The sequence below is a fragment of the Coregonus clupeaformis genome, chromosome 12, assembly GCF_020615455.1.
Source record: "Coregonus clupeaformis isolate EN_2021a chromosome 12, ASM2061545v1, whole genome shotgun sequence".
In the NCBI taxonomy this organism is placed as follows: domain Eukaryota; kingdom Metazoa; phylum Chordata; class Actinopteri; order Salmoniformes; family Salmonidae; genus Coregonus; species Coregonus clupeaformis.
In genome coordinates, this window is record NC_059203.1 from 7,336,223 (window position 1) to 7,362,719 (window position 26,497).

A 26,497-nucleotide genomic window follows, 5' to 3' on the forward strand; every position below is an offset into this window, starting at 1 on the left:
ATGGAAACTTCCGACTTCAACTGTATATAGCTGTATAACCCGGATTGACATTGTATTACTTTACATATTTGTCAAGCAATTATTATTTTAGCAAACAATTATTGTGGTTCATCCTATATTCTCCCTAACATCCTTACCCCCTTGCAACAGATGTGGGATACATACACACACACACGCACATACTCTTACACATTCAACCCCTTTCTTCCACAATCAACCAAAAGCTCAGATGCTTAATGGTTGTTACATCCCAGAGCCCAACTCAAGAAAGGACCTGATTTACAAATGAATATACAGTTACAGCTGTTTGAGAAAGCATGCAAGATTAGCAGCTTTGAGAATTTCCTTGTATATTATGTTCTCCCATCAGGGGGCTCTGGCTTTGTAGGACCAACCCTGCCAGGCAGGCTCAGAATCCTGAGGGGGCGGTGCTGCTCTAGTAGGTCTCTGACCACATTTATCTTTCTGTTTTGGCTACATTTTGGCAACTTACACAGGGCCACAAAACAGATGGGGACTTCTCTTTGGTGTGTGGGTCGCTCAGGTGGGTGTCTAGGATATAGGGTTGGGGACCATTCCATCATGATAGGACAATAAAAAATAAATTAGATGTATACTCTATTTTAAAATGTATATCCCTCATCTGCACAAAATTGAAAGCTCTCTCTCACAACCGCTGCTCACAGACACACATTGGTTCTGGGATATTTAACCTTTTTCTTTCTCACTCACTTAACACCACACTTTTCCAAACACAAAAACGCACACCACACCTTCCATCACAATACATCCACACATACCCACATACTGTGCCTTCTATGTCTTCTGTTTGTTATGTTTTTATCTCCACTATGTTGATTGAGTACTTGTTCTAATTAGTTATATTTGAAGATGTATTATTTCACTTGTTATCCTTTCTTGTAATGCCGTCTTATCCCTTTATAAAATACTATAAATACTATAAATGTGTTTTATTATTACAATCCCTACCATGGCTAGTATTGGGTGTTCCATTATTCGACTCCTCTATTAGAACTTTCAGAATAGCTATAGAGTAGTCTTTGTGTCGCGGAACATTTGGTTGTCAATATACAGTTTATCGACTACGAGAGCAACACGCTTCCCTTTTAATCTATTTTCCTTGAAGATTGCAGAACGGCGCAAAGTTCTATACCCAATCTCCCTCGGGAACTGATCATTCATTCCTATTTTTGTGCCAGCAAGTCTTTTACCTAGGCTTTTAACCATTACTTTATCCTTAAAGAAAGCAAATCTGGCAACGATTGGATGCTCATATCTCTGTCCTCTTTGTCCGAATTGGTGTACAAGTTCGAGTTTGATTTTATCGACAGCATCGAGTGGAATTTGAAGCGTTGTAAGAAAGAAGTCCTTCACAATTTTTTCAGTAACATCTCCTTTTTCTAGATGTTCTCTCATTGATCTAGTCTGTATGTCTAGTAATGCTTCTCTCAGAAAGTTGTTCTCCTTGTTAAGTTCATTAACGTCCGTTTCTATCTTAGTGTCTGTCCCTTTTTAGCTTTTTTGTATCTTTCTCCGTTATCGCAGCTTTTTCGTCACTCATTTCAAGACTCGCCTTCAACTCCTTTACATCCTTACTGACCAACTCTAGAATGCCCAGTTTGTCATTTATTGACTTCAACAGATCGCTTTCCACACTTACCAGTCCCAGTGGTGAAAAGCATAAATCATCTGTATCCGTTGAGGAGTTGTGTTTTCTCTTGGAGATTCATTCTCCTCGTTTATCCTCCGTCATGTTTGAGGGTTGCTTGCTGTTGTAATATTTGTAGATACATTTCTCTAGCCTTATGTTTTGTGTAATTATCCAGATTGTATGTTATTACCTACGAGTATATGAAGTGCTAATAGTTAGTCTAACTTTACTGATATTGAATATTACGTTTTTATCTTGAGGTGATTCGCACCGCTGTGTGTTCAATACGCCATCTTGTCATGTGATTTTTATTAATGCTATTGAAATTGTAAAATTATTACAATGTCTCGAGTACCATTTACATTTTTATGAAATTGGGAACTTCGAATAAGACCGTAATTGAAACTCTACAGCCTACGGACTTTGATGTCAGTCTTCAATGGAGACTACCTGTGCTGGAAGATATCTGAAATATGGTGCTGGCAGGCTTAAATAATAAATGAATGTCAAATCAATTGCACTAAGTTGTTGTCCTTTTTGTTTGCTGTCACAGTTGACCATAAGGTGTAAAACATTACCAAACTAAATTTGTAAATAGTTTTCTTAGTGCATACATTTTTACTCTTAATGGCTCATTTTACTTTTACTTGAGTAAATTACAATCTAAGTAATAGTACTTTTACTTAAGTACAGATTTTCAGTACTCTACCCACCTCTGCAAATTATATATAGCCTAACTATAAAACGTGGGCGAGCATCCACACTGGAGGAAACTTCATCATTCTACAGTAGAATGATAATCAACTGATGGTGCAAATCAGCTCATCAACTCTGCCAGGGAAACAAACAGTAGCCTATTATCGGTTTTCATTATGTGACAATGGATAGGCTAACGGATAGTGTACAGAATGTAGCTTATTGGAATATAATCAAATAACAAGGAGCCTATTGCAACCATCGATGGCACTAGATTATCGCCAGCTGATGTCTCGTTAAACCATCAATATGCACTAAATTCACCCACACAGCTCATTTCAATTGCAACCATTATTGGTTACCTCATTACCGCTCCCTAAAAGATGTCGGTATTACCTTAGTCAGAGATCTGTGTATATAATGATGAGATGCTCATGTCTCCACCCTAACAATGGGAGTCATTATCCCAAAGGCAGGAAAGGAAGGTAGGCGACAAGTTTAGGTTGCATATTAAGCCCATAGAAACGTATTGGGCTTATTCTGGACAGATTTTGGCGAGAGTGAGCCCTCTCGCTTTGCCTCTTCCTCGCTGCCTTAGTCCTGCTTGCAACCAAAGTCTTTCAAGATATGTTCGCCCTCTGGTTGGTATTGTCATAGGAACAACTTAGTCAATTTTTAACAGACTAAGGGCGATTCATCTATTTGACAAGCATTCCGTACAATAGAAATAAAGTGTTTCCTTGTTTACCACGGCAAATCTACTGTTTAAAGGCAAGAACACTCATTGATGGCCCACAGTGGTATTGGCAGGTTTCTTCACTCTCTGGGCAACCTAGGGGACATCTCCCAACCTGTAGACACCTTCGCCCTATTTTCTGATGAGTTTGCTTTTTCAGAACTGTTTGTTGTCTGACATCCTGAAGCCTGAAGTGATCCTGTGGCCGGTGAGAGAGGTGAGGCAGAGATCACACATTAAAATGTTACCGCAATTGGAATAGTGTCTTGTTATAATGTGCATAATATAATAAAAAAAGAGAGCCATTTAATAGTCAAGGATGGAGCCATTTCATAAATGAACAGCTTTTCTTTAGAAAAATAACTGCCTCATTCCTGGTTATTGTAGCCATTATCATTGATGTGATTAGGGGATGCTGAATTGATGGACTCTGAGACTACCCCCCCCCTTTTTCCAAATGTATTTAAAATAAATAACAGTAACACCTTATTTACATAAGTATTCAGACCCTTTGCTATGAAACTCAAAATTGAGCTCAGGTGCATCCTGTTTCCATTGATAATCCATTAGATGTTTCTACAACTTCATTGGACTCCACCTGTGGTAAATTCAATTGATTGGACATGATTTGGAAAGGCACATACCTGTCTATATAAGGTCCCACAGTTGACAGTGCAAGTCAGAGCAAAAACCAAGCCGTGAGGTCGAAGGAATTGTCCGTAGAGCTCCGAGACAGGATTGTGTCCAGGTACAGATCTGGGGAAGGGTACCAAAAAATGTCTGCAGCATTGAAGATCTCCGTAAACACAGTGGCCTCCATCATTCTTTAATAGAAGAAGTTTGGAACCACCAATACTCTTCCTAGAGCTGGCCGCCCAGCCAAACTGAGCAATCGGGGGAGAAGGGCCTTTGTCAGGGAGGTGACCAAGAACCTGATGGTCACTCTGACAGAGCTCCAGATTTCCTCTGTGGAGATGGGAGAACCTTCCAGAAGGACAATAATTTCTGCCTTACTCCACCAATCAGGCCTTTATGGTAGAGTGGCCAGAAGGAAGCCACTCCTCAGTAAAAGGCACATGACAGCACGCTTGGAGTTTGCCAAAAGGCACCTAAAGGACTCTCAGACCATAAGAAACAAGATTCTCTGGTCTGATGAAACCAAGATTGAACTTTCAGTGGCAGAGACTGGGAGACTAGTCAGGATGAAAACCTGCTCAAGAGCACTCAGGACCTCAGACTGGGGCAAAGGTTCACCTTTCAACAGGACAATGACCCTAAGCACACAGCCAAGACAACTCAGGAGTGGCTTCGGGACAAGTCTCAATGTCCTTGAGTGGCCCAGACAGAGGCTGGACTTGAACCCGATCGAACATCTCTGGAGAGACCTCAAAATAGCTGTGCATCGACGCTCCCCATTCAACCTGACAGAGCTTGAGAGGATCTGCAGAGAAGAATGGGAGAAACTCCCCGAATACAGGTCTGCCAAGCTTGTAGCATCATACCCAAGAAGACTCGAGGTTGTAATCGCTGCCAAAGGTGCTTCAACAAAGTACTGAGTAAAGGGTCGGAATACCTACTGTATGTAAATGGAATATTTCCCTTTTTTGTTTTTATACATTTGCAAAAATTTCTACAAACCTGTTTTTGCTTTGTCATTATGGGGTATTGTGTGTAGATTGATGAGGAAAAAAACAATGTAATACATTTTAGAATAAGGCTGTAACGTAACAAAATGTGGAAAAAGTCTGAATAAATTCCAAATGCACTGTATGCATGCTCCCACACTTTAAATTCCACATCTCATTCAGTCCCTAATCCAAGCCCTATTCTACCCCAGCCTTATGTCTGGACCTAGCCCCATCATTCTAGCCCCATCACAGCCCCATCCCAGCCCTAGTAGCCCAGCTCCATCCGTCCCTGCCCCGTGCTTGCCCTTGGTAGTGTTGATTTCGGGGGTCACATGATTCATCGGGATGGGCTCTCTCGCTGGGACTGCCTTGTTTGTCAGAGCAGAGGGAGCATGTGTGACGACGTCTGTGTGTGAGAGAGCGATATATAGGCTACAGAGGGGAGGGGAGGAGAGAGAAAAGTGAGGGGGGAGCGAGGGCAAGCGAGCGACAGCTAGAGTGAGTGAGAGACTGAGTGGAGGTGGGCGGGTGCATGTGGGTAAGTGTGAGACTGGAGACGTTGGTTGGGTTCAGTCACACAGGAGCAGAGCAGAGCACAGTGTGTATGTATGCATGTGTATAGTTCACGTTGGCTGAGCCTGAATTCTGAGCCTGGCAGGAAAAGGAAGACTCATCAGACAGACAGCGGATCGCATCGGTGGTCTGTGCTGTACAGACGACACTGGACAGACAGGCACACAGAGGGAGGCTGTAGCTCGGATGCGAGCGTCTGATGCGCTCCCTGTGGATAAAGAGCGATATGTTTTGTGTTTTCTCATCCTACCTGACTGGACTCTCTCTGATGTGTGTTGTGTAGCCCTGGACTAGCTGAGGAAATCAGAGGTATTTGATCTCTATTTGTCTTTCATTTGAGAATTATGCTTTGGCTTCTGGGATTTAATGGCGGGGGGTGGGAAAGAAGGGACGGCGAGGGAGAAAGAGAGTAAAGGGGAGTGAGGGGGGGTGGATTGCTGTGCATCAGGCGTAATACATCAGTATAAGAGACAGGCAGGTCGCTGGCGATAATGACAGTGGAATGGTCAAATGGAATGCCGTGTGTCTGTCTTGCTTTTGTGTGCGTGTCTCTGGTGTGTGTGTGTGTGTCTGGCGGAGACGGCAGTGCTCTGACGGGGGGCTGTATTATTAAGCTGTGATCTGTTGACATGCCTGCTCGTGTTGGAGGCCATTATCTTCACCAGAGCTGGCTAGCAGCAGGGTTTCCAGGATACTAGTTTACCCCCTCTCCTCCTGCCCCCTCACCGTCTCCCTCTCTCTCCCTTTCTCTCTGCTTCTATCCATCGCTCTGTCTACTCTTCTCCTCCACCCCCTGGTGCTCTCTCTCCTTCCCTCTGTAAATTGATAGTTTTAAAGCCTTTCTCTCTCTTACCCTCTGCCGTCGTGCTAGCCTTCGGTGAAGAAGCTTTTACTGGCTGAAGAAAATACCCATCTCGGGTATTTTAGGCAGGTTTCTGGGTAATTTAGCGTCAGTGGTCCTCAGGTTTTTGTTATTTTAATCCCCCCTCCTCCGATGTTTCCCCCTCTGCACGAATCATTAAGTGCTGTAAACCAAGGCTTCGCAGAGGAAAATGGACCGTGTCACAGGTTAAGAGAAAGGCCTGTTTTGATCTCATTGTGTGTGTGTGTCTCTCTCGTCACCATGAGCCTTTTTCAGCCAGCGTTGTGAAAACAACAGCCCCCCCCCCCCCCATCCTCTCCATCATAAAACCTCTCTGATAAATGTTGCCAATCAATGAAAAGCCATAACAAAGCCTCTCGACCCCTTGCTCCTAAAACGGGGGTGGGGGGAGTCAACTCAGTCCAGGGGTGCCGGAGCTCGAGGAATGTCAGTGGGTGAGTTACATGACCAAATCTTTGTGTTCTGGTGCACATCTTGTTTCCTGGAAGTCAACATCGACAAGGCAGCTTTGTAACAAATCAAGTGGTGGGGCTGCTATTGGGCTGAAACACAATATTTTAATTGTTGCTTTACGGGTACACAGTGCATCTTAAGTTAAATTCCTAACTCCTCTCATGTTCTTCTTGCCATAGACAGAAGCATCACTATGCAGTTGACTAACCGGTCGCTAAACATTTTCTCTCATTTTGGCCCATTCACCCCTGGAAGAGAGATGTTAGTGTGCACAGCACATAGACTCACCCTCTCCCCTCTCACATGAGACGTGCACAGACTACAGACTGAGAATAGAGACACATTTACAACATCCATACAAGTTTATACTGTTTAGTGGATCCATTGTGCTGCAGTGTAAGACTACTTTAAATAGTGCAGGATATATTGATTATAGCTATCAGGAATGTACCAGTTGTACATCTACAGATATGTACGCATACACAGTCATAGTCATCTTTATGATCATTGAGAATAACTACAGAAGAAACTGTCTTACAGAGTTGCTCAGTAATCAGTGGTTGAATAAAAGCAGCTGACTCATGTTCCCTGAATCCCAGCTATAGGACACTAATTATAGGCTAGCCTTGGTTCCAAGACTATTAAGTCATTTTAATTGTTTCACATATCAGTGATTTGCATCATTGTTTCTACATAAGTGCTCTCTAAATGAATTATATAATGTTTTGGTGTAGTCTTGGGGCTTTGACATTGTAGAGGCACATGGATGCAGTTTGGTGTTTTGGCAGGAGAAGGATATGTGTTGACCAAAATGTAGAAACAGATCGACGTGGGCAGCCACATAGCCAGCTGGCCAATTTGAGGAGGACATTAGCACAAAGTGTGGGAAAGGAGAATGGAGTGGACTGCTGACTGCCGTCGACTCAGCATCCTGCTTTATTATACCAATGTCCACAAAAGGAGGGAGGGAGACGAGGGATGAGACTGAAAGAGAGGGAGAAGGAAAGAAAAACATAAAGAGAAGGAATGTCAAGATTAGAGAGAATGAAATAAAGAATGAGAGGGAAAGTAAGGAAGAGAAATGGATAGAGAAGGAAAGGAGAGAGAAGAGGACGGATAAATAGATGGAGAGGAGGAGAGGTATAGAGAGAGAGAGAGCACCACAAGCCTCTAGTGCTATCCACTGGGTCATGCTCATAAAAAATGTAATCAAGCTTTACAGATAACAACTTCCTTCCAACTTAGCAAAAACACATCTGCACGGATGAGTTTTCTCAAACGCAATGATGGATCTATGGCTTTTACATTGTGGTAAACAAAATACTCCCTTTTTTTCTAATCTGAGAGCTGTATATAATCATCAACTCCAATTTTAGCGAGTCTCGCCATTTGCAAGGGCATTCTTTGTTTCCTCTTTAGCCAAGAATTAGTTCAATCTGCTCTTTCTTCTGTCCTGAAAGACTTGCAAGCCAGCAGACCAGCAGAGTAAGAATAGCGGTCCTATTATTAGAACAATAATAAGGAATCATTGCCAAACACATTTACGATGGCCTACTTTTCACCATGGCACATATTGGATCACTATCATGGATAGCACATTGTCTTTTTCTCCAATGTCTGGTTAATGATAAGTCATACATGATTACCATGTTCTATGTTCATCACGACCGGCGATAATGAGCCCTATTTGTATGTTAACACTAGACTGTGTTTTCAGGCTATTTACACCCCATACTGTAGGACACTCCTACCTTTGCTCTGTGTCCACTAACATGGTCCTGGCTCCATGGCCTGGGCTGCCTGCTAGTTAACGTTTTCTATTTGAATGCTGGAGGCTTTAGCTTCTGAAGCATACTGACAAAACAACTGATAGATAGCCATAGCCTTGTGTGACAATAGGAATGAGTACTGGAAAGGGCCAATGAATGACTGACTCTTTGTTGAATTTTAACAATATTATTTGGTCCAATTATGAGAGATTGGGAGGGAGATGAGGGGCAGGTGACGTATAATATCATCTTCCATCAACAACTGCAATGCGGATTATCACCGCCTGCACTGTTTCTATAGACCTTTGATCCCAATCAGCTCTGACTGAATAGGAGAACTAGTCTGACTAAAGCTGGAATCTGCATTAGGGGAAACAGCGCCACTGGTCGCCCCAGGCTCATTTGTTATTGTTTTTGTTTTGTTTATGAAAGTAGGAGATGAGCATCCAGCGTCGTGGTAAAAAATAATTGTAGCACATACTCTGCTGTTCTATCGCATGTGCAGTGATGTCCGCGGGAAAAAAGTGTTCGTTGTTTGAAGTAACATCTTTGTTGTTGTAATATCGCAAACGAACATGGCAGTTTCACCTCTACGGATTCCAGTTTTAAATAAATACATAATATTTGGTGAGTAACTGGCTGTGTTTGGTTAAAGGGAGATGACTAACCTGTCTGTTCAGGTCAGGTGTAATTATCACAGTGCTGGCTAAACATGGGTGTTGACACGGGTCTTTCTGTCTGGATCTGTATTGATTCCTGTAGCATAGTGGCTGAGATACACATGAGGAGCCTACATATTGTATTAAAAGCACCTCTGTCGTATTATTCACACACACTCAGAATTCGCTGCTTCAAGTTCAGTAGCCTACCTCTCCTCTCCTATGCATGCGAGGTCAAGTACGCCTACAGTATATGTATGGTCTCAATGAAATAGCTAGGCTGCCTATGCATGGGTGGAGAAACAGCTGGCAGTTATCTTTCCAAGGACATTCATTTAAATATGATTAGGCTGTAGTTTACCACAGTGTCTGTAAATAAATATTGATAATGGAAAGAAGTGGAGGGCACTCAGCCAATGTGAGTCGAAGTGCAATCCAAAAATTATAATTGAAAAGGTGCAACGTGCATACCATGGTGAGCAAACTTTGCGCCTTTTCCTTTTCAATAATAATATAATATAATAATAATATATGCCATTTAGCAGACGCTTTTATCCAAAGTGACTTACAGTCATGTGTGCATACATTTTTACGTATGGGTGGTCCCGGGGATCGAACCCACTACCCTGGCGTTACATGTGCCATGCTCTACCAATTGAGCTACAGAGGACCACAATTAATAATAATAATTAATTACCCATTTATTTGTCTCTGCCTGTTAATCGTCCCGCTCCTTAAAGGTAGGCTATATCCTAAATGCAAAACGTAGCTCAAGAGAAAGTGTCCGTTCTCATCATTCTTGCTGCTTCAAGGTCAGTAGCCATACATCTCCTCTCCTAGTTGGGCGTGCGATATCAGGTGTGCGTGTGGTCCCAAATAGGGAATGGGAAAGGGGATACCTAGTCAGTTGCACAACTGATTGTATTCAACTGAAATGTGTCTTCCGCATTTAATCCAACCCCTCTGAATCAGAGCGGTGCGGGGGGGATGCCTTAATCGACGCCCTTGCTCAAGGGTAGAACGGCAGATCTTTCCACTTTGCCATCTCTGGGATTTGAACCAGCACCAGTCGATTACTGGCCCACCGCTCTTAACCGCTAAGCTACCTGCCGAATAGGCTATAGCCTATGCATGGGCAGGGAAGCACAGGGCAGTTATCTTTGCAAGGAAATGTACTTCCTAAATACAGTATGTTTAGGTTATAGTTTACTACATTGCCTAGGAATAAATATTGATCACCCATATTAGTCTCCGTCTGAAAATCGTCCCGCTCCTAAAAGGTAGGCTATATGCAAAACTCTCCAAATCTGCTCTCTTCAAACTACGTCTAGCCTATTGGCTGATAAAGCCCAGTAATACCGATAGCCAAATATAATGGTCCATGTGAGAATCTCTGGTAATTGAACCTATTCCTGAAGTAACTTTTGTGCATTTTGAAATTGCCTACAGGGCGCAAAATTGCTGGGAGCATGGCTGGCAGGGGAGCTGCGTCACATACGCCTAAAATAACATTGTGGGACTGCGGTTGGGTTCGGGCACCGTTTTTTATTTGTATTTTATTTCACCTTTATTTAACCAGGGAAGCCAGTTGAGAACAAGTTCTCATTTACAACTGCGACCTGGCCAAAATAAAGCAAAGCAGTGCGATTAAAAACAACAACACAGAGTTACATATGGGGTAAAACAAAACATAAAGTCAAAAATACCACAGAAAATATATATACAGTGTGTGCAAATGTAGCAAGTTATGGAGGTAAGGCAATAAATAGGCCATAATGCAAAATAATTACAATTAGTATTAACACTTGAATGATAGATGTGCAAGAGATTATGTGCAAATAGAGATACTGGGGTGCAAATTAGCAAAATAAATAACAATATGGGGATGAGGTAGTTGAGTGGGCTAATTTCAGAAGGGCTGTGTACAGGTGCAGTGATCGGTAAGGTGCTCTGACAACTGATGCTTAAAGTTAGTGAGGGAGATAAGAGTCTCCAGCTTCAGAGATTTTTGCAGTTCGTTCCAGTCATTGGCAGCAGAGAACTGGAAGGAATGGCGGCCAAAGGAGGTGTTGGCTTTGGGGATGACCAGTGAGATATACCTGCTGGAGCGCATACTACGGGTGGGTGTTGCTATGGTGACCAATGAGCCTCCAGTTCTTGCAGGAGCCGGTGGTAGACATCGGGAGCGGGCGGGTGTGGTATGAAAAGCTGTGGATGCGAGCAGGAGCGGGATGAATCAATCATTCCCGCATAGACCTCTACCACACCTACACTCATACTTCAGTGCCCTTCCCTTTGCTTCCCCACTCTAGTGATTAATTTCAACTAGCCTGGAGCCTCCATTTCACACACTGCTGCCTCCCTCCTGTCTTATTTTAACCATGTGGATCTCCTTTCCTCCTGTAACTGTCTTCCCCTCTGGGCCTTGGAGGAGATCTACCGTCACATCTGGCTGTCTGTCATTCTCGCCTTTCAAAGGATACAGACAGAGGGAGAGGAGCAGGGGGGATCTCACAGCGATCTCCCCCCTGAGGTCTGTACAGCTCTGGGGTGAGAGAGGTCGTCCTCCTAGTTTGTCCAGTAAACACTGGAAGTCAGCAAATCTGCCTGTGACCTGGCTGCTGAGAGCACAGCACACAGAGCTGTGTCATCTGAGCTCAGTTCAACAGCAGCAGGCTACAGTAGCCTCACCACAGCTGGTCTGCTCTGGGTCCAGATATGTAGGATTCAGTCCAGACAAAACTAAAGACTGTTTGACAACTGTAATGTAGGCGACAGTATGCAGCTCATTCTGTTTTTTTTTAAACATTTGAATATTTAAGGACTTGGACATTGTGCCAGTGGGTTGTTGCAATATTAAGTCATGGCTGCCCGTTCCTTTGGAAGATGTCTGGATCTCATTCTCAAGGAGGAAGACAAGCACTCAATAATGTGATGGTGGAGTGTGGCTCACTGTCTCCGTTCTGTCACAGTGAAGTCGGCCAAGAAGTCAAACTCTGTGTTGCCCTTGTGGGAAAGGCTGAATGTAGGTCGCAGCTGAAATCCAAGCCCAGGCTCCAGGGGGACGTGTAGGCCCGGGGTGCTCCGCTGCTCTAGGGTACGGAGCTGTAGAGAGGAAATAAACCTTTTTTTTTTTACACACAGTTATTTTTAGAGCCTGGGTTGTGAGCAGCAGCGTGCCTTCACATCCTCCTTTTGCCTTTTTGATGTATTTTGAACCGTGATGATCAAAACGTCTGCTTTTAGAGCGGCGTGTGTTTGCCTCAGTGGTGCTGTCTCTGTCAGTGCAGAGATGGGCTATTTTCTACCCTGGTTCTATATATACCCCAAAAAAATAAGCAGGAGATCTGAATGTAATCTTCTCCTCGCCAGTCCTTCATCGGCCGAGGGAATGTATAATGTTGTCATTTCTGTCTTTTTGTCTTGCAATTTTGCGCTCAAATCAAATCTTACTGTCTAGTCCAAGCCTCACAAATGTCAATGTTGAAAAGATCTGAATCAATTGTGCCAGCCAAAGAGAGAGCAGAGGCTCCCTAAAATAGTCATAAATTACATATGCATGAGGCCCTTGGATTAGTCTGAGTCACTGAGATGCAAATTAAATAATTACACATGATATACTTCTGCCAGGAAGCGATCCATTTCGTTGGACAAGGCACAAGATAAACTGTTTATTTTAAGTACAGTACGGGAGGAGTTTGTTTCAATCTACACAGGACACATTCCCACCTTTGATTTATTCCCACAGCCAGAGGTGGGCTGGAATCCTCCATTGTTTAGTGGCTTAGAGGTAGAGGACAGTTTATAGGAGGCTGCCTGATTGGTTCTGTGTACTCAGACTCTCACTGTTGTTTCCTGCTGGACAGATAAACAGAGGGTAAATAAATGTCTTCCTGTGAACACGCTCTCAGGCCAGGCCAGGGTGGATCAGTAATGACATTGTAAGGCGAGAGAGGAGACTTGACTGGCCTTTTCTAATTGAATCAACACCTTCGTCCCTCTGTCCCACTGTATCATACCACACTCCACCCCTGCCCAGCCCACACTTCCTACCCCACCCCTGTCTACCCCATCTTACCCCACACTGTCATGCCTGGGAGGGAGACCCAGAGGACAAGGGGCAGTCTGAGATGGGGACAAGGTGGGAGTGGGGGAGGTTGGGAGTGGAACTATGGTCAATGATGGTGAGCAGGAGAGAAACACAGGGTTGTGTGTGATGGTTAGCACTTCATTGGAGATGACAGGGGTAAGACTGTAGATCAGGGGTGTCCAACAGGTCGATTGCAAGCTATCAGTAGCTCGCAGCCCACATATGAGTAGCTCACCAAACATTTCTGAAAGTGCATGCAATTTTCACGTGTTCTACCGCAAACTGTCATAAACAAATCTCACAAGTATCAGACACTCCCAGCTACTATCTAATCAATGCAACATTGACATTATTCCACCCCTGGTTAGCCACTATTGGCTTAAAAAGCCAAACCTAACACAATTTCAAGCAATGTTGCCCTTATCTGTCTGTGTGGTGTGCACGTTTGTTATCACTCCATGTGTAACATGTTGATGTGATGACAGAAATACTTTCCCCAAAACCTTCTCAATTAAATGTTAACTGCAAAGTAGGCTTACCTGGCAGAAGTATATCATGAGTAATTATTTAATTTGCATCTATTACTTAATTATTTGCAAACTTTGCTATGAAATGAGCAGCAGCAGTACAGAACCAATGCTAGACCGACACATTCCTCATTCTCTAGATGTACAATTAAAGGGACAGATGCACAATTAAAGAGGAATTACAAAAAAATGTAATTCAGATGTGATTTAAGCATTGACATGGACTCAGAACATCTATAGTGCATTCGGAAAGTATTCAGACCCCTTCACTTTTTCCACATTCTGTTATGTTACAGGCTTATTCTAAAAATGATTTTTTTTTTTATTCCCTCATCAATCTATACACAATGCCCCATAATGACAAAGCAAAAACAGGTTTTTAGAATTGTTCAGGTTTTTAAAAACCTGAAATATCCCATTTACATAAGTATTCTGACCCTTTACTCAGTACTTTGTTAAAGCACCTTTGGCAGCAATTACAGCCTTATTGGGTATGATGCTACAAGCTTGGCACACCTGTATTTGGGGAGTTTCTCCCATTCTTCTCTGCAGATCCTCTCAAGCTCTGTCAGGTTGAATGGGGAGCGTCGCTGCACAGCTATTTTCAGGTCTCTCCAGAGATGTTTGATCGGGTTCAAGTCAGGGCTCTGGCTGGGCCACTGAAGGACATTCAGAGACTTGTCCCGAAGCCACTCCTGCGTTGTCTTGGCTGTGTGCTTAGGGTTGTTGTCCTGTTGGAAGGTGAACCTTCGCCCCAGTCTGAGGTCCTGAGCGCTCTGGAGTAGGTTTTCATCAAGGATCTCTGTACTTCCCTCGGTCCTGACTAGTCTCCCAGTCCCTGCCGCTGAAAAACATCCCCACAGCATGATGCTGCCACCACCATGCTTCACCGTAGGGATGTTGCCAGGTTTCCTCCAGACTTGATGCTTGGCATTCAGGCCAAAGAGTTCAATCTTGGTTTCATCAGACCAGTGAATCTTGTTTCTTATGGTCTGAGAGTCCTTTGGGCTGTCATATGCATTTTACTGAGGAGTGGCTTCTGTCTGGCCACAGATTTGTGGAGTGCTGCAGAGATGGTTGTCCTTCTGGAAGGTTCTCCCATCTCCACAGAGGAACTCTGGAGCTCTGTCAGAGTGGCCATGGGTTCTTGGTCACCTCCCTGACCAAGGCCCTTCTCCCCCGATTGCTCAGTTTGGCCAGGCAGCCAGCTCTGGTGGTTCCAAACTTCTTCCATTTAGGAATAATGGAGGCTACTGTGTTCTTGGGGACCTTCAATGCTGCAGAATTTTTTTGGTACCCTTCCCCAGATCTGTGCCTCGACACAATCCTGCCTCTGAGCTCTACGGACAATTCCTTCGACCTCATGGCTTGGTTTTTTGCTCTGTCATCAAATCAAATGTTATTTGTCACATGCGCCGAATACAACAGGTGTAGACCTTACCGAAATGCTTACTTACAAGCCCTTAACCAACAATGTAGTTCAAGAAATAGAGTTAAGAAAATATTAACTAAATAGACTAAAGTAAAAAATAAAAAGTAACACAATAAAATTACATAACAATAACAAGGCTATATACAAGGAATACCGGTACCGAGTCAATGTGCAGGGGTACAGGTTAGTCGAGGTAGTTTGTACATGTAGGTTGGGGTAAAGTGACTATGCATAGATAATAAACAGCAAGTAGCAGCAGTGTAAAAACAAAGGGGGGGGGTCAATGTAAATAGTCCGGGTGGCCATTTGATTAACTGTTCAGCAGTCTTATAGCTTGGGGGTAGAAGCTGTTAAGGAGCCTTTTGGACCTAGACTTGGTGCTCCGGTACCGCTTGCCATGCGGTAGCAGAGAGAACAGTCTGACTTGGGTGACTGGAGTCTTTGACAATTTTTTGGGCCTTCCTCTGACACCGCCTAGTATATAGGTCCTGGATGGCAGGAAGCTTGGCCCCAGTGATGTATTGGGCCGTACGCACTACCCTCTGTAGCGCCTTACGGTCGGATGCCGAGCAGTTGCCATACCAGGCGGTGATTCAACCTGTCAGGATGCTCTCGATGGTGCATCTGTAGAACATTTTGAGGATCTGGGGACCCATGCCAAATATTTTCAGTCTCCTGAGAGGGAAAAGGTGTTGTTGTGCCCGCTTCACGACTGTCTTGGTGTGTTTGGACCATGATAGTTTGTTGGTGATGTGGACACCAAGGAACTTTAAACTCTCGACACGCCCCACTACAGCCCCGTCGATGTTAATGGGGGCCTGTTCGGCCATCCTTTTCCTGTAGTCCACGATCATCTCCTTTGTCTCTGACCTCCTCCCTGTAGGCTGTCTCATCGTTGTCGGTGATCAGGCCTACCACTGTTGTGTCGTCAGCAAACTTAATGATGGTGTTGGAGTCGTGCTTGGCCACGCAGTCAACTTTGGGACCTTTATATAGACAGGTGTGTGCCTTTCCAAATCATGTCCAATCAATTGAATTTACCACAGGTGGACTTCAATCAAATTGTAGAAACATCTCAAGGATGATCAATTGAAACAGGATGCACCTGAGCTCAATTTCGAGTCTCATAGCCAAGGGTCTGAATAGTTACGTAAATAAGTTATTTCAGTTTTTTATTTTTAATACATTTGCGAAAATGTCTAAAAACCTATTTTCACTTTGTCATTATGGGGTATTGTGTGTAGAACGTAATCCATTTTAGAATAAGGCTGTAACGTAACAGAATGTGGAAAAAGTAAAGGGGTCTGAATACTTTCCGAATGCACTGTAATTTTGTTGTTTCTCTATGAACAATTGTAATTTCGAGTGTGAAAAACTAAACCAAAATCTAAAACCAGGAAAACATAATTTAGTGTTAAAAAATCGCGGATTTTATAGGGCCCCCCTTAGAGTTGTTTATTAACCATTATTTTACCAGGTATATTGACAGAAAATATAGTGAATTACTTTCTCTTGTACACTAAGGACTAATTTGTAGCGCGCAACATGTAAAAAAAAAATTTAAGTAGCTCTCACGCTAGAAAAGGTTGGAGACAACTGCTGTAGATAATTGATTGTCTCTGAGGTAGCTAGCTGAGGTTACGGTGACGCTAGACAGGCGGTGATGCTAAAGGTCATCTTGGCGGTGGTGGCCATGTATTGATTGTGGTTAAGGTGTCATGGTGATGTCACCTTCATAGCATCCAGCTCATGATAACTGGAGTGATGCATGCAGGCCAAGGGATGACATATTGATTTTGAAACTTTACCGCTGTTTTGGGGGTGATAATAGGTTAATGAGCTAGCTGTTCAGGGCTGATTGTGGACTAGCTGTAAGGGTGCTGACTGAAATTATCAATATGTTGGGAGCAGTGACATGGGGTCGTGGTCAGGTCACTGGCTATGGGGATGATTAGGCCAGGCCAGGATACTGATGCTGAACAACAGAGGGACCAGCCTTTCACAGTGACAAATCAAATCTAATTTTATTGGTCACATACACATATCTAGCAGATGTTATTGCGGGTGTAGCGAAATGCTTGTGTTCCTAGCTCCAACAGTGCAGTAATATCTAACAATACACAACAATACACACACATCTAAAGTAAAATAATGGAATTAAGGACACACATCCGTGTGTGTGTGTGTGTATTTCTGTGTAGAGGTTGCTTTATAAAGCCCCATTAGGTGATTGTTTTTCGTTGTTTGGCCCTTGACCGTGCCATTTGGTGGCCACACCCCACCCTCCCCTTAGCAGTGGGGAAGCTTCAGATGTGGGTATGTGTGTGTGAACAGCTGCTGATTGTGATGTGTTTCCGCTGCTAACCTTTTGAGCATTACAGGCCTGTGTGTGTGTGCGCACCATGCCATGCTCTTGTTTCCACCGGTGGCCCAGTCACCCCAGAGCAGCAGGGCCTCTGCTAGGATGAAAGGATCACATGAGGGAGGGAGGGAGAGCAGAGGGGGGTTCACATGGGGTTACAGAGAGCCCATGCGCTTTAAAATATAACCGAAAAAATATCTATTTCGCTCTCTAGATATGAAGGCTGATCTATGGTGCATCCCTAGTAGTAATGGGGGGGATCTGTACAGTTACATATCAGGATATTATTTTTGATGATATATCTCAATATTATTTTTGCACTAGTCAGCCAGTCCTGCACTAAAACTTCCGTAATAGCTTGTTCTCCATCTTCTTTGTAAATAGTGAGCCAATTTTTTCCAGCACTTTTATTTCCATGACTGATCAAAACTTGTTTTTCTCATGGCTCTCTCTTGTCCCTCTGCAGCAGAAATGATGGTGAGCAATATGTTTGGAACATATCGAAACGCAATACAAATACAATTGTGAGAATCACAATACATATCGTATCGGCACCTAAGTATCGTGATAATATAGTGTCATCAGGTCCCTGGCAATTCCCAGCCCTAATCCCTAGTCAATTCCCTCAGATGGGGATAGAAGCTGATGGGCTTTATAGACAGAAAAACAGCAGACACTTTTCCAGTTCTGTAATGAAATCAAGTGCAGTTCATATGGAGTCTGTGAGGAGAGTGAAGTAGACCATGGTAGACTCTGTCGCGGAGGTGGGACCAAGTCACTATTATTTGAGTCACAAGCAAGTCTCAAGTCACAAGTTTCGAGTCTCGAGTCGAGTCCCAAGTAGAACGGTCCGAGTCTCGAGTCAATTCCAAGTCGTGCATAAGAGCATGTCAAGTCGAGTCACAAGTTTTTTCAAGTCATGACTTGTTCAACTACATATATGTTTTATTTTTAATAAGGCTACCAGACAGCCCTTTTCATTATTTTGTAGTAATTAATTTTAACAACAAATTCCTAACTCAAGCTTCATAGGTAAATTATACATTTCAAACAATTTTTACTTACCGAAAGACCAGTAGCTAGACCTATTTTTGATTGATGCCCCATTGCTGGTGAGCTTGCAAAGTAAACAGTTAATATTCTTGATCACCAAAATGTTTTGGAGCTAGATATTTATTTATGGAATTCCTCTCTACCTACAATGTGATGTTTGCGATGCACTCGATCCTATAGCTGTACAGCAAATCGGCAATCTGTTCGCTAGCTCAGTGGTTCTCAACATTTTTGAGCCGCGACCCCCAAAAAGCAGTGATTCAAATCTCGCGACTCGCACATGCACGCGTGCACAATCGGAAATGTAGCCTGTCATTACAGCCATAAACAGCTATGCATTTTTTAAACGCAAGATATAGAAATAAACTGCGATTTACACCTGCATTTGTAGCTGAAAGTCATTCATGTTAGCAGCCAATATCAACTAGGGATATCATGTCACTTTGTCACTTCTCTGGCGTCCAGAGCAAGCAGAATCATACGAAAAATGATATCAACTCCAATATAAGGAAATGAAGCCCTCAATGTCAGAGGAGACTGAGGCTAGCTTATGAGTGATTCTGTCATTCCAGGGTTGTCCTTACCAACAGAAAATAATGTCTCACTGCATGCAGTGTAAGCTTAGGCCTGCAACATTCACTGCCCTACTGCATACACACAATGTTAGTCAGTGTACATTGTTTGTGTGGAAATGCATGTCTACGTTATGGTTAACACAATATTCTAATGTTGTAGTATATACATACCTACTACCATGGTAAATAGTGCATTAGAGTGGACAGCTTCTCAGTATTTAAAGCCTTAACGTCATTCAAGCGTTTACTGTTTTACTGATGATATTACTACACTGACGATTCTCAACAATCCTTCTAGCCATGAGTTAACATTAGGCTATTGCTTACATCAAATCTCAAAGGCCTTAATGTGTGTTGATTGGTGATTTATGCTAACTGTGTAAAGGTTAGTTTTGGACTCTCTCTAGTGTTCCTCTGGGTTTGTGAGGTCAAACTAGAACAGAAGCTCTGAGGAGCTTTGAGAAGGACTATCTCTTCCACAGCAGACATCAATGGAGCTTTTGTGTGGGACAGGGAATTAATTAACTCGATATGAATTACAGTGTTCTAATCATCTGGCTGAGAGGCTGGCTATTCTGGCCTGAAAATACGGGTCACAACCCATACTTCCTGTTTGTCTCTGAGTGGAGCCGTGTGATTGGTGGGATGAGTCAACAGCACTCTACTGAGTCTTCTTTGGTAGTAGAACACTCATCCTGGGTGAAGTCTCGACCAAGGTCAACACTACAGATTTACTGTCTCCATTGGGAGACGCTTCAAAGTTTCTCTGATAGAGTTCAGGCTTTGTTTGAGGGTTCGTCTTACGCATCGATTTTCCCTCACTAGAAGAAAGATGAGTTAGTTTGCACTGAGGGTGGAGGAGTTGTGAACAATGACCAGCCTGAGATTTTAAATCACTTACCACAGTGATGTTGCACACAAGCTACGTCGTACACAGAACACAATCTAAAGAGGAGCAATCCCATTAAGTCACATCTCCCGTGCAGCTTTGGCTACAGGGGAGATGATATTGAAGAAGTGATTGAGAATATGACAGTGGTGTGATGAGAATATGACAGTGGTGTGATTGAGACTATGGCACTGGTGTGTGTGTAAGTTATTGTCACATCTCTGATTTATCTCAGCTGTCATTGAAATGGCCGCCGTGGCAAGAGCATCTCCCAGATTCTCCTCCCATCTCCCTGGGCTATTTTTACCAACAGCCATATTCTCATCAGCTCACTGGAGTGATGGGGAGATAGAGGAGAGGAGGCTGTTGTTCTCATACTGAAGAGAAGGAACAAACAAGAGAGATTGGTGATTAGTTCTCCCTCCACTGCTTAGGTAGAAGGAGCTGCTGCCTCATGGGCGGCCATCTTTGTTTAGACATCACAGTGCTTGTAGTAAAGCAACATGTAGACAGATGGTATGGTTTTTCTGTTGACGAGATTTCTTGAAAATGTAATAAGCGTATTCTAATTCATCCGCCATGACAAAACATTACCTCAATCCTTATTGGGTTGAGCAGAATATCTTTGGAGTAGTAGTAGGTAAACAGCATCTCTTTGGTAATGGAGAGGGAAAGGCAGAAAGAGAGGGATCGAGAGTGGGAGCAAAAAGAGAGAGATAGTGGGAAGGAGATGAGTTTGACTGCCTCTGTCATCAATTATCATGGCGGGTTTCCATAATCTCATCACCAATGTATCATAGAGCCATTTAACACTGACTTTACACCAACTCTCCCACTGTCAGGATTGCCAAACGGTCCCCCTCACACACATCTCTATACACACACACACTCCCCACACAGTAGTGTTACTCAGACACAGAGGGTTCCCACAGCACCTCATGAATGCATAAATAAACAAGACTCATCTTTAAGTTGTTGTCCTTCAATTTAAGTGGTCATTGTCAGTGTTAAATGAATTATTTTGTCACCATGTGTCATGCGTGAATCATGAAACTGACTATGTTGGGTTAATCCCACTCCAACTTTAGCCACATTTCCTGTGTGGAAAGCTAAATCATCACTTGACATTGTGTTATCTTCCTGGTTGATGACCCGTCCCTCTCTCTGATTGGCTCTTCAGGTACAACCCGCCTGCCGCGTGACAGAGAGGTCCCTGGAGTAGATTACAACTTCCTGCCGGTGGAGGACTTCCTGGCGCTGGAGAAGTGTGGAACCCTTCTGGAAATAGGAACATATGAAGGTAACTGTCTGCAGCAATGCTCACTCGCTCAGTGTATTCATAGGTTGAGTGTCGACACTAACTAGGACCCCTCAGAAGTGAACACCACATAGAGATAAACCACCCATGTCATCAGTTGAATCCTGGACAAGTTATTTACTTAAGTATCTACTGTCTACTGTATGTGGGTGGTATATCGCTGGAGGTGAGAGTGTACTAGATGTTTTTTAAACTGGCTTTTGCTTTAAGTTGAGTAGTCATCATTACCCTGGCATCATGTTCTGTGGAAAGGGGTCATGAGACGTGAGAGAGGGTTTCTGTCTTTGTTCGCACGCAACTTCCAGTGTTGTGTATATTTTAATAGCAAAGAATAGCAATCAACAACAGTGGAGCATTAAACATGTCATGCATAAATATCATTCATTCACATGCACGTTTAATGAAGTGGCTGTTCCGTCCCTGTAGCTTGGTCAGTGGGCCCAGACAATGGGCCTGCTCCACTCTCCCAGAGAAAACAAACATCCAAGGGGAACAAACAGCCTCCTCACTTCCACCAATAGAATGCACTAGACTAGAAAGCACCAAAGGAACTCTGTGGTCATGCCTTCTTAGCCCCCTCATCTGTATACAAAGACTCTGTGATTATAGCCCCCTACTCTCCCTCCTTTCCCTCTCTATCGCTCTCCCTTTTGTTTTTTCTAAACATGATAATATCCTCCTGTTGCCTAGGTAACTATTATGGAACACCCAAGCCGCCAAACCAGCCCCCTAGTGGGAAAGTGATTACTAGTGATGCTTTGCAAGACAGCCTCCCGGGCTCCCAGCACTCCACTCCCCGACGCACCAAGTCCTACAATGAGATGCAAAATGCTGGAATAGTGCCTGTAGACCTGGAGGAGGACGAGGAACTCCCGGAGATGAACAGTAGCATAACAGGTAAAAGAGAGAAGAGAGGGAAGGAGAGAGCGAGACAGAGCAAGACATACAGAGAGAGAAACAGAGAGAGAGAGAGAGAGAGAGAGAGAGAGAGCAACACCAGGAGAGAGAGAGAGGGATAGAGACAGAGAGAGAGAGACCCACACAGAGACCCACAGAGATGGAGACACACACACAGAGCCACACAGAGAGAGAGACACATACAGAGCCACACAGAGAGAGACACACACAGAGACACAGACAGAGAGAGACACAGAGAGAGAAACACAGAGAGAGAGAGACACACACAGAGAGACCACAGATAAAGAGACGGACACACACAGAGACACTCAGAGAGAGAGAGAGACACAGAGACACAGACAGAGAGAGACACAGAGAGAGAAACACAGAGAGACAGATTTAAACTGCTGGGCTATGGGAAAGGGATACAGGATACAAGTGGTCCTTTGTGTGTAGAGTGGTTGGTTGTTTGTTCAGTCTACATCCGCCACTGTCTATCTGAGAGTTTAAAAAATAGTGCCATCTGGCTGCGATAGGAGGCAGAATGTGCAGCTTCCATGTCTGAAACCAGTATGGTGGGTTTCTCTCTGGAGAGGAAAGTCAGCCTAGCCAAGTGTCAGGAGGTGAATGTGTGAACAGGATCTGATGACCTCGGAGAGAGGGGGAGGGGCACTAATCTAATCATCACTCTCCCCCAAGAGGTCAGATCAGGGGCCTCGCTCAGTCAAACACAACAGTTGCCAAGTGTTGGCCAAGTGTGTGCGTATTATAAAAGAAAGAGAGATTCCTTCAGCTCTAAAACTACTAGGCTACATATCAGTCTGGGTTTGAGGCCACCAGACTATAGTACCTCAGAATGTGAGTGTGCATTTTGTTTGCACACGTATTTGCTCTGTGCAAATGACTAAGCCTCCCTTTCCTCCTCTCCGCACCGCCCTCCCCCCACAGGAGACTCAAGTGAACCCGACGAGCGCCCCTCTGTGCGCCCCTACGCCCTACGTGAGAACGCCCCGTCCTATGGTGTGATCAACGCGTCGTCATCCACCACGGACGGCTCTCAGCAGACACACACACACCTCAGCCATCCTCCTACAGAAGAGGACCCCCTGGGACCTCTAGCTGACAACTGGGAGATGGCCTACACCGAGAACGGAGAGGTCTACTTTATAGAGTACGTACCCTATGTACACCCTACACCCTGGCCTATGCCCTATGTACCCTCTGTTCCCTTACCATACACCGAGATAGGAGAGGTCCACTTCATAGAGTATGTACCCTATAACATATCCTACACCCCATAACACACCATATAACATAGCCTAAATGGGTCTATACCCAACGTCTATAATAGTATTTAAATTAGTATCTTCTCAAGACAATATTGTGCTTCCACTTTACACCATTTTTGCATAATGACCACTCCTTTTTATCGATCTCATTGTTTCATGTTATGTGTATATTGGTTGTATGGTTGTTACTGTATTTAATATAGTTTTTTATTGTAGAACCCTGACTGCATAACACATTTCCCAATTGGGACAATAAAGATAACTTGAACTTGAACCTTTGATACATTGGAAGTTGTGATACTTGCCTTTAGCATTGAGTCTGATTACATCACAGTATGTATCATATTTAGCCGTGGAAGTGAGGATGTTTTTCAGACAGTGAGTGTTTGATGACTTCCCAGTCAGAACAATGTGTCTGTCTGGCTGTCTTACTCTGTCCTGTGTGTCTATCTATAGCCACAACACAAAGACCACATCCTGGATCGATCCCCGGTGCCTGAACAAACCTCCCAAACCCCTAGAAGAATGTGAAGACGATGGTACGTCCACCACAGACTCTGTTTGTGCATGCATGTGTGTGTTTGTGCGTGCGTGCATGTGTGTGTGTCGGGGAAATTGTGTATTCACTGTCTTGTTTGTTTGTCTGTTGTTGACTCATTTGTTTATGGGAAGAGGGAACCGTGCAGAATCAGATGCATGTCTGTCAGATCAATTGTTCAATCAGTGGCCTGCAGATGGCACACTTGAGCCACCGTAGTGTGAGATGAGATGAAATGAGATGCGTTAATATTCTGATCTCGTGTGCTGCCTGCCTGCGCTCATGTCTGAGCAAGACGCCCCGGCAGCCTGAAGGACTGATTGGATTATTCTCATCATCTATCATAAATAAATAATGTACCTTGTCCTACAGAGAGGACTGCCCACCTACACAAAACACTAGCGTTTCAGCTGCCTCTCCCCTCTTCTCCCGCTGCCATGTGTCCTCTCAATGTGTTTTGTGGTCCTTGTATTGAAATAGCTCTATAAGTTCTGTCCTCTCAAGCTGCTGCAAGAGGACACATAGGATAGAGAGATTATTCATATTGTCAAGCATATGGTTCATGAACTATAATTCATATTTATGGCAGCTGTTTTCACCCACCCCAATCTCAGAAGGTCCGTATTAAAAATGTACAGGTAACTGCCAAAATAAAGGAAACACCAACATAAAGTTTCTTAATAGGGCATTGGGCCACCATGAGCCAGAACAGCTTCAATGCGCCTTGGCATAGATTCTACAAGTGTCTGGAACTCTATTGGAGGGATTCGACACCATTCTTACACGAGACATTCCATCATTTGGTGTTTTGTTGATGGTGGTGGAAAACGCCATCTCAGGCGCCGCTCTAGAATCTCCCGTAAGTGTTCAGTTGGGTTGAGATCTGGTGACTGAGACGTGCACACACACACACACCCTTTAAACCCCCTAAGTTCCTTTGAAACCCCTCTTTCAAAGTCACTAAGATCTCTTCTAGCCATGGTAGCCAAAATAATGGGAAACTAGGCATTTTTGTATATGACCCTAAGCATGAAGGCATATTTAATTAACTCAGGAACCACACCTGTGTGGAAGCAGCTGTTTTCAATATATTTTGTGTCCTTGATTTACTGGAGGGTTTCCTTTACTTTGGCAGTTACCTGTATGTCTGTTTCTTTGGTCAGAGTAATTTATTTCACATAAATGCACCTATGCAGCTGGTATGAAACAGTGCCACCCAATGGTGAAGTGGAAAGCTCTTCAGAGATATGTTCTTTGTGTTTAACGATATTGCACAGACTGTGGCTAATATAAAGCTATGAGCTATTGTCATGGTGCATGTAGGGATTTAGTATGGATTTATCGAAGGGTTCACACCTTACAAACCATTTTAACTAATTAGTCATGATTAGCAGTCATGATTCCAGACACATTATGGTGTTTACAATGTATGGAGCCAAATGTTGCTGCTCTCTCGGCTTGCTTGAGGCTTAAAATCAAAATCAATCGCTAAGCCTCTGCTGCTCTCGCTCTCTTTCTCTGCCCCCTCTCTCTCTCCTCTCCTCCCCCTGTTCCTCCACCCCCGACCCATGGTCCCCCACGTTCGCTCTCTCCTGGTCTGCTGGCGTTCTCCTGGAGAAGAAGGGGTACACACAGAAGAGATGGACAGTGAGCTAGGTAGGCTTGTCTCTCCTCCCCCCTCTCCCCTGCTGTGTCTTATGGGAAACCTGTCTACTGTATTTGACAATGTCACCCTGGCTTATTACAGCGCATAACACCTCTCCCTTTCTGCCTAGAGGGTGTAAACATGTAATCAAACGCTTTATAACACCTGGGCTGTGAAAGATTGTCTGAAAGACATGTATATGTGTGTGCGTACATGCATGTACGTTCCTGTGTGCAGGCTTGTGTCTGCTGAGCAGGCAGTTCTTATAGGGTTAACGCATTCGCCCGGCCAGCCAGCATGCAGTAATAAAGAGAGAACCTTTAGGGCACATTGGCCTGATTATTATTTCCTAATGGGCCTCTCATTCAAATTGACCTCTCACTCTCAAGCGCCATCATTCCATCCACTGTTGCTCATATTATAACAGAGAGCACTTTACCCACCACTGTCTGCCGGAGCATCAGTCTCTGGAGCCAGAGGGAGGCTAACAGCCATGGCTCTGAGATGGGCTCTGATAACTGCTGCCTACAATTTTATTTAAATGGTGACTGCATCGGTGAATAGTCACAATTCTCAAGAGTCATCAGTGTCTGAAGATTCTTGTTCTAGCCTGTTAATCAGATGGCTCTATTTGAACAAATCTAACACAATGGTAAATCTTAAGACTGGTGGTAGCGCTATAGGTTAGTGGGGGTGTCAGAAATATCTTTGCTATTTTCACAACCAGAATTATGGGCGCAGGAGCTGGCGGTGGCTTGAAAGGGCTGAGTTTTGATGAATAAACAAGATGAAGGTGTGTCGAGGCTTGACCCC

General features: G+C 43.9%; 1 protein-coding gene across 8 annotated transcripts in view; it reads left to right on the forward strand.

The window, feature by feature from the left end:
• Positions 1 to 26,497, forward strand: part of magi1b (membrane associated guanylate kinase, WW and PDZ domain containing 1b) — a 220,745-nt gene that overhangs the window by 148,573 nt on the left and 45,675 nt on the right. For 7 of the 8 annotated variants that reach the window (XM_045223672.1, XM_045223677.1, XM_045223673.1 and 4 more), the window contains exons 3-7: positions 21,178 to 21,297; positions 22,006 to 22,212; positions 23,161 to 23,383; positions 23,958 to 24,040; positions 25,660 to 25,695. In XM_045223672.1, the coding sequence (XP_045079607.1) occupies positions 21,178 to 21,297; positions 22,006 to 22,212; positions 23,161 to 23,383; positions 23,958 to 24,040; positions 25,660 to 25,695 (669 nt within the window). The remainder of the gene's footprint in view (positions 1 to 21,177; positions 21,298 to 22,005; positions 22,213 to 23,160; positions 23,384 to 23,957; positions 24,041 to 25,659; positions 25,696 to 26,497) is intronic. The other variant, XM_045223676.1, reaches the window with a different exon arrangement.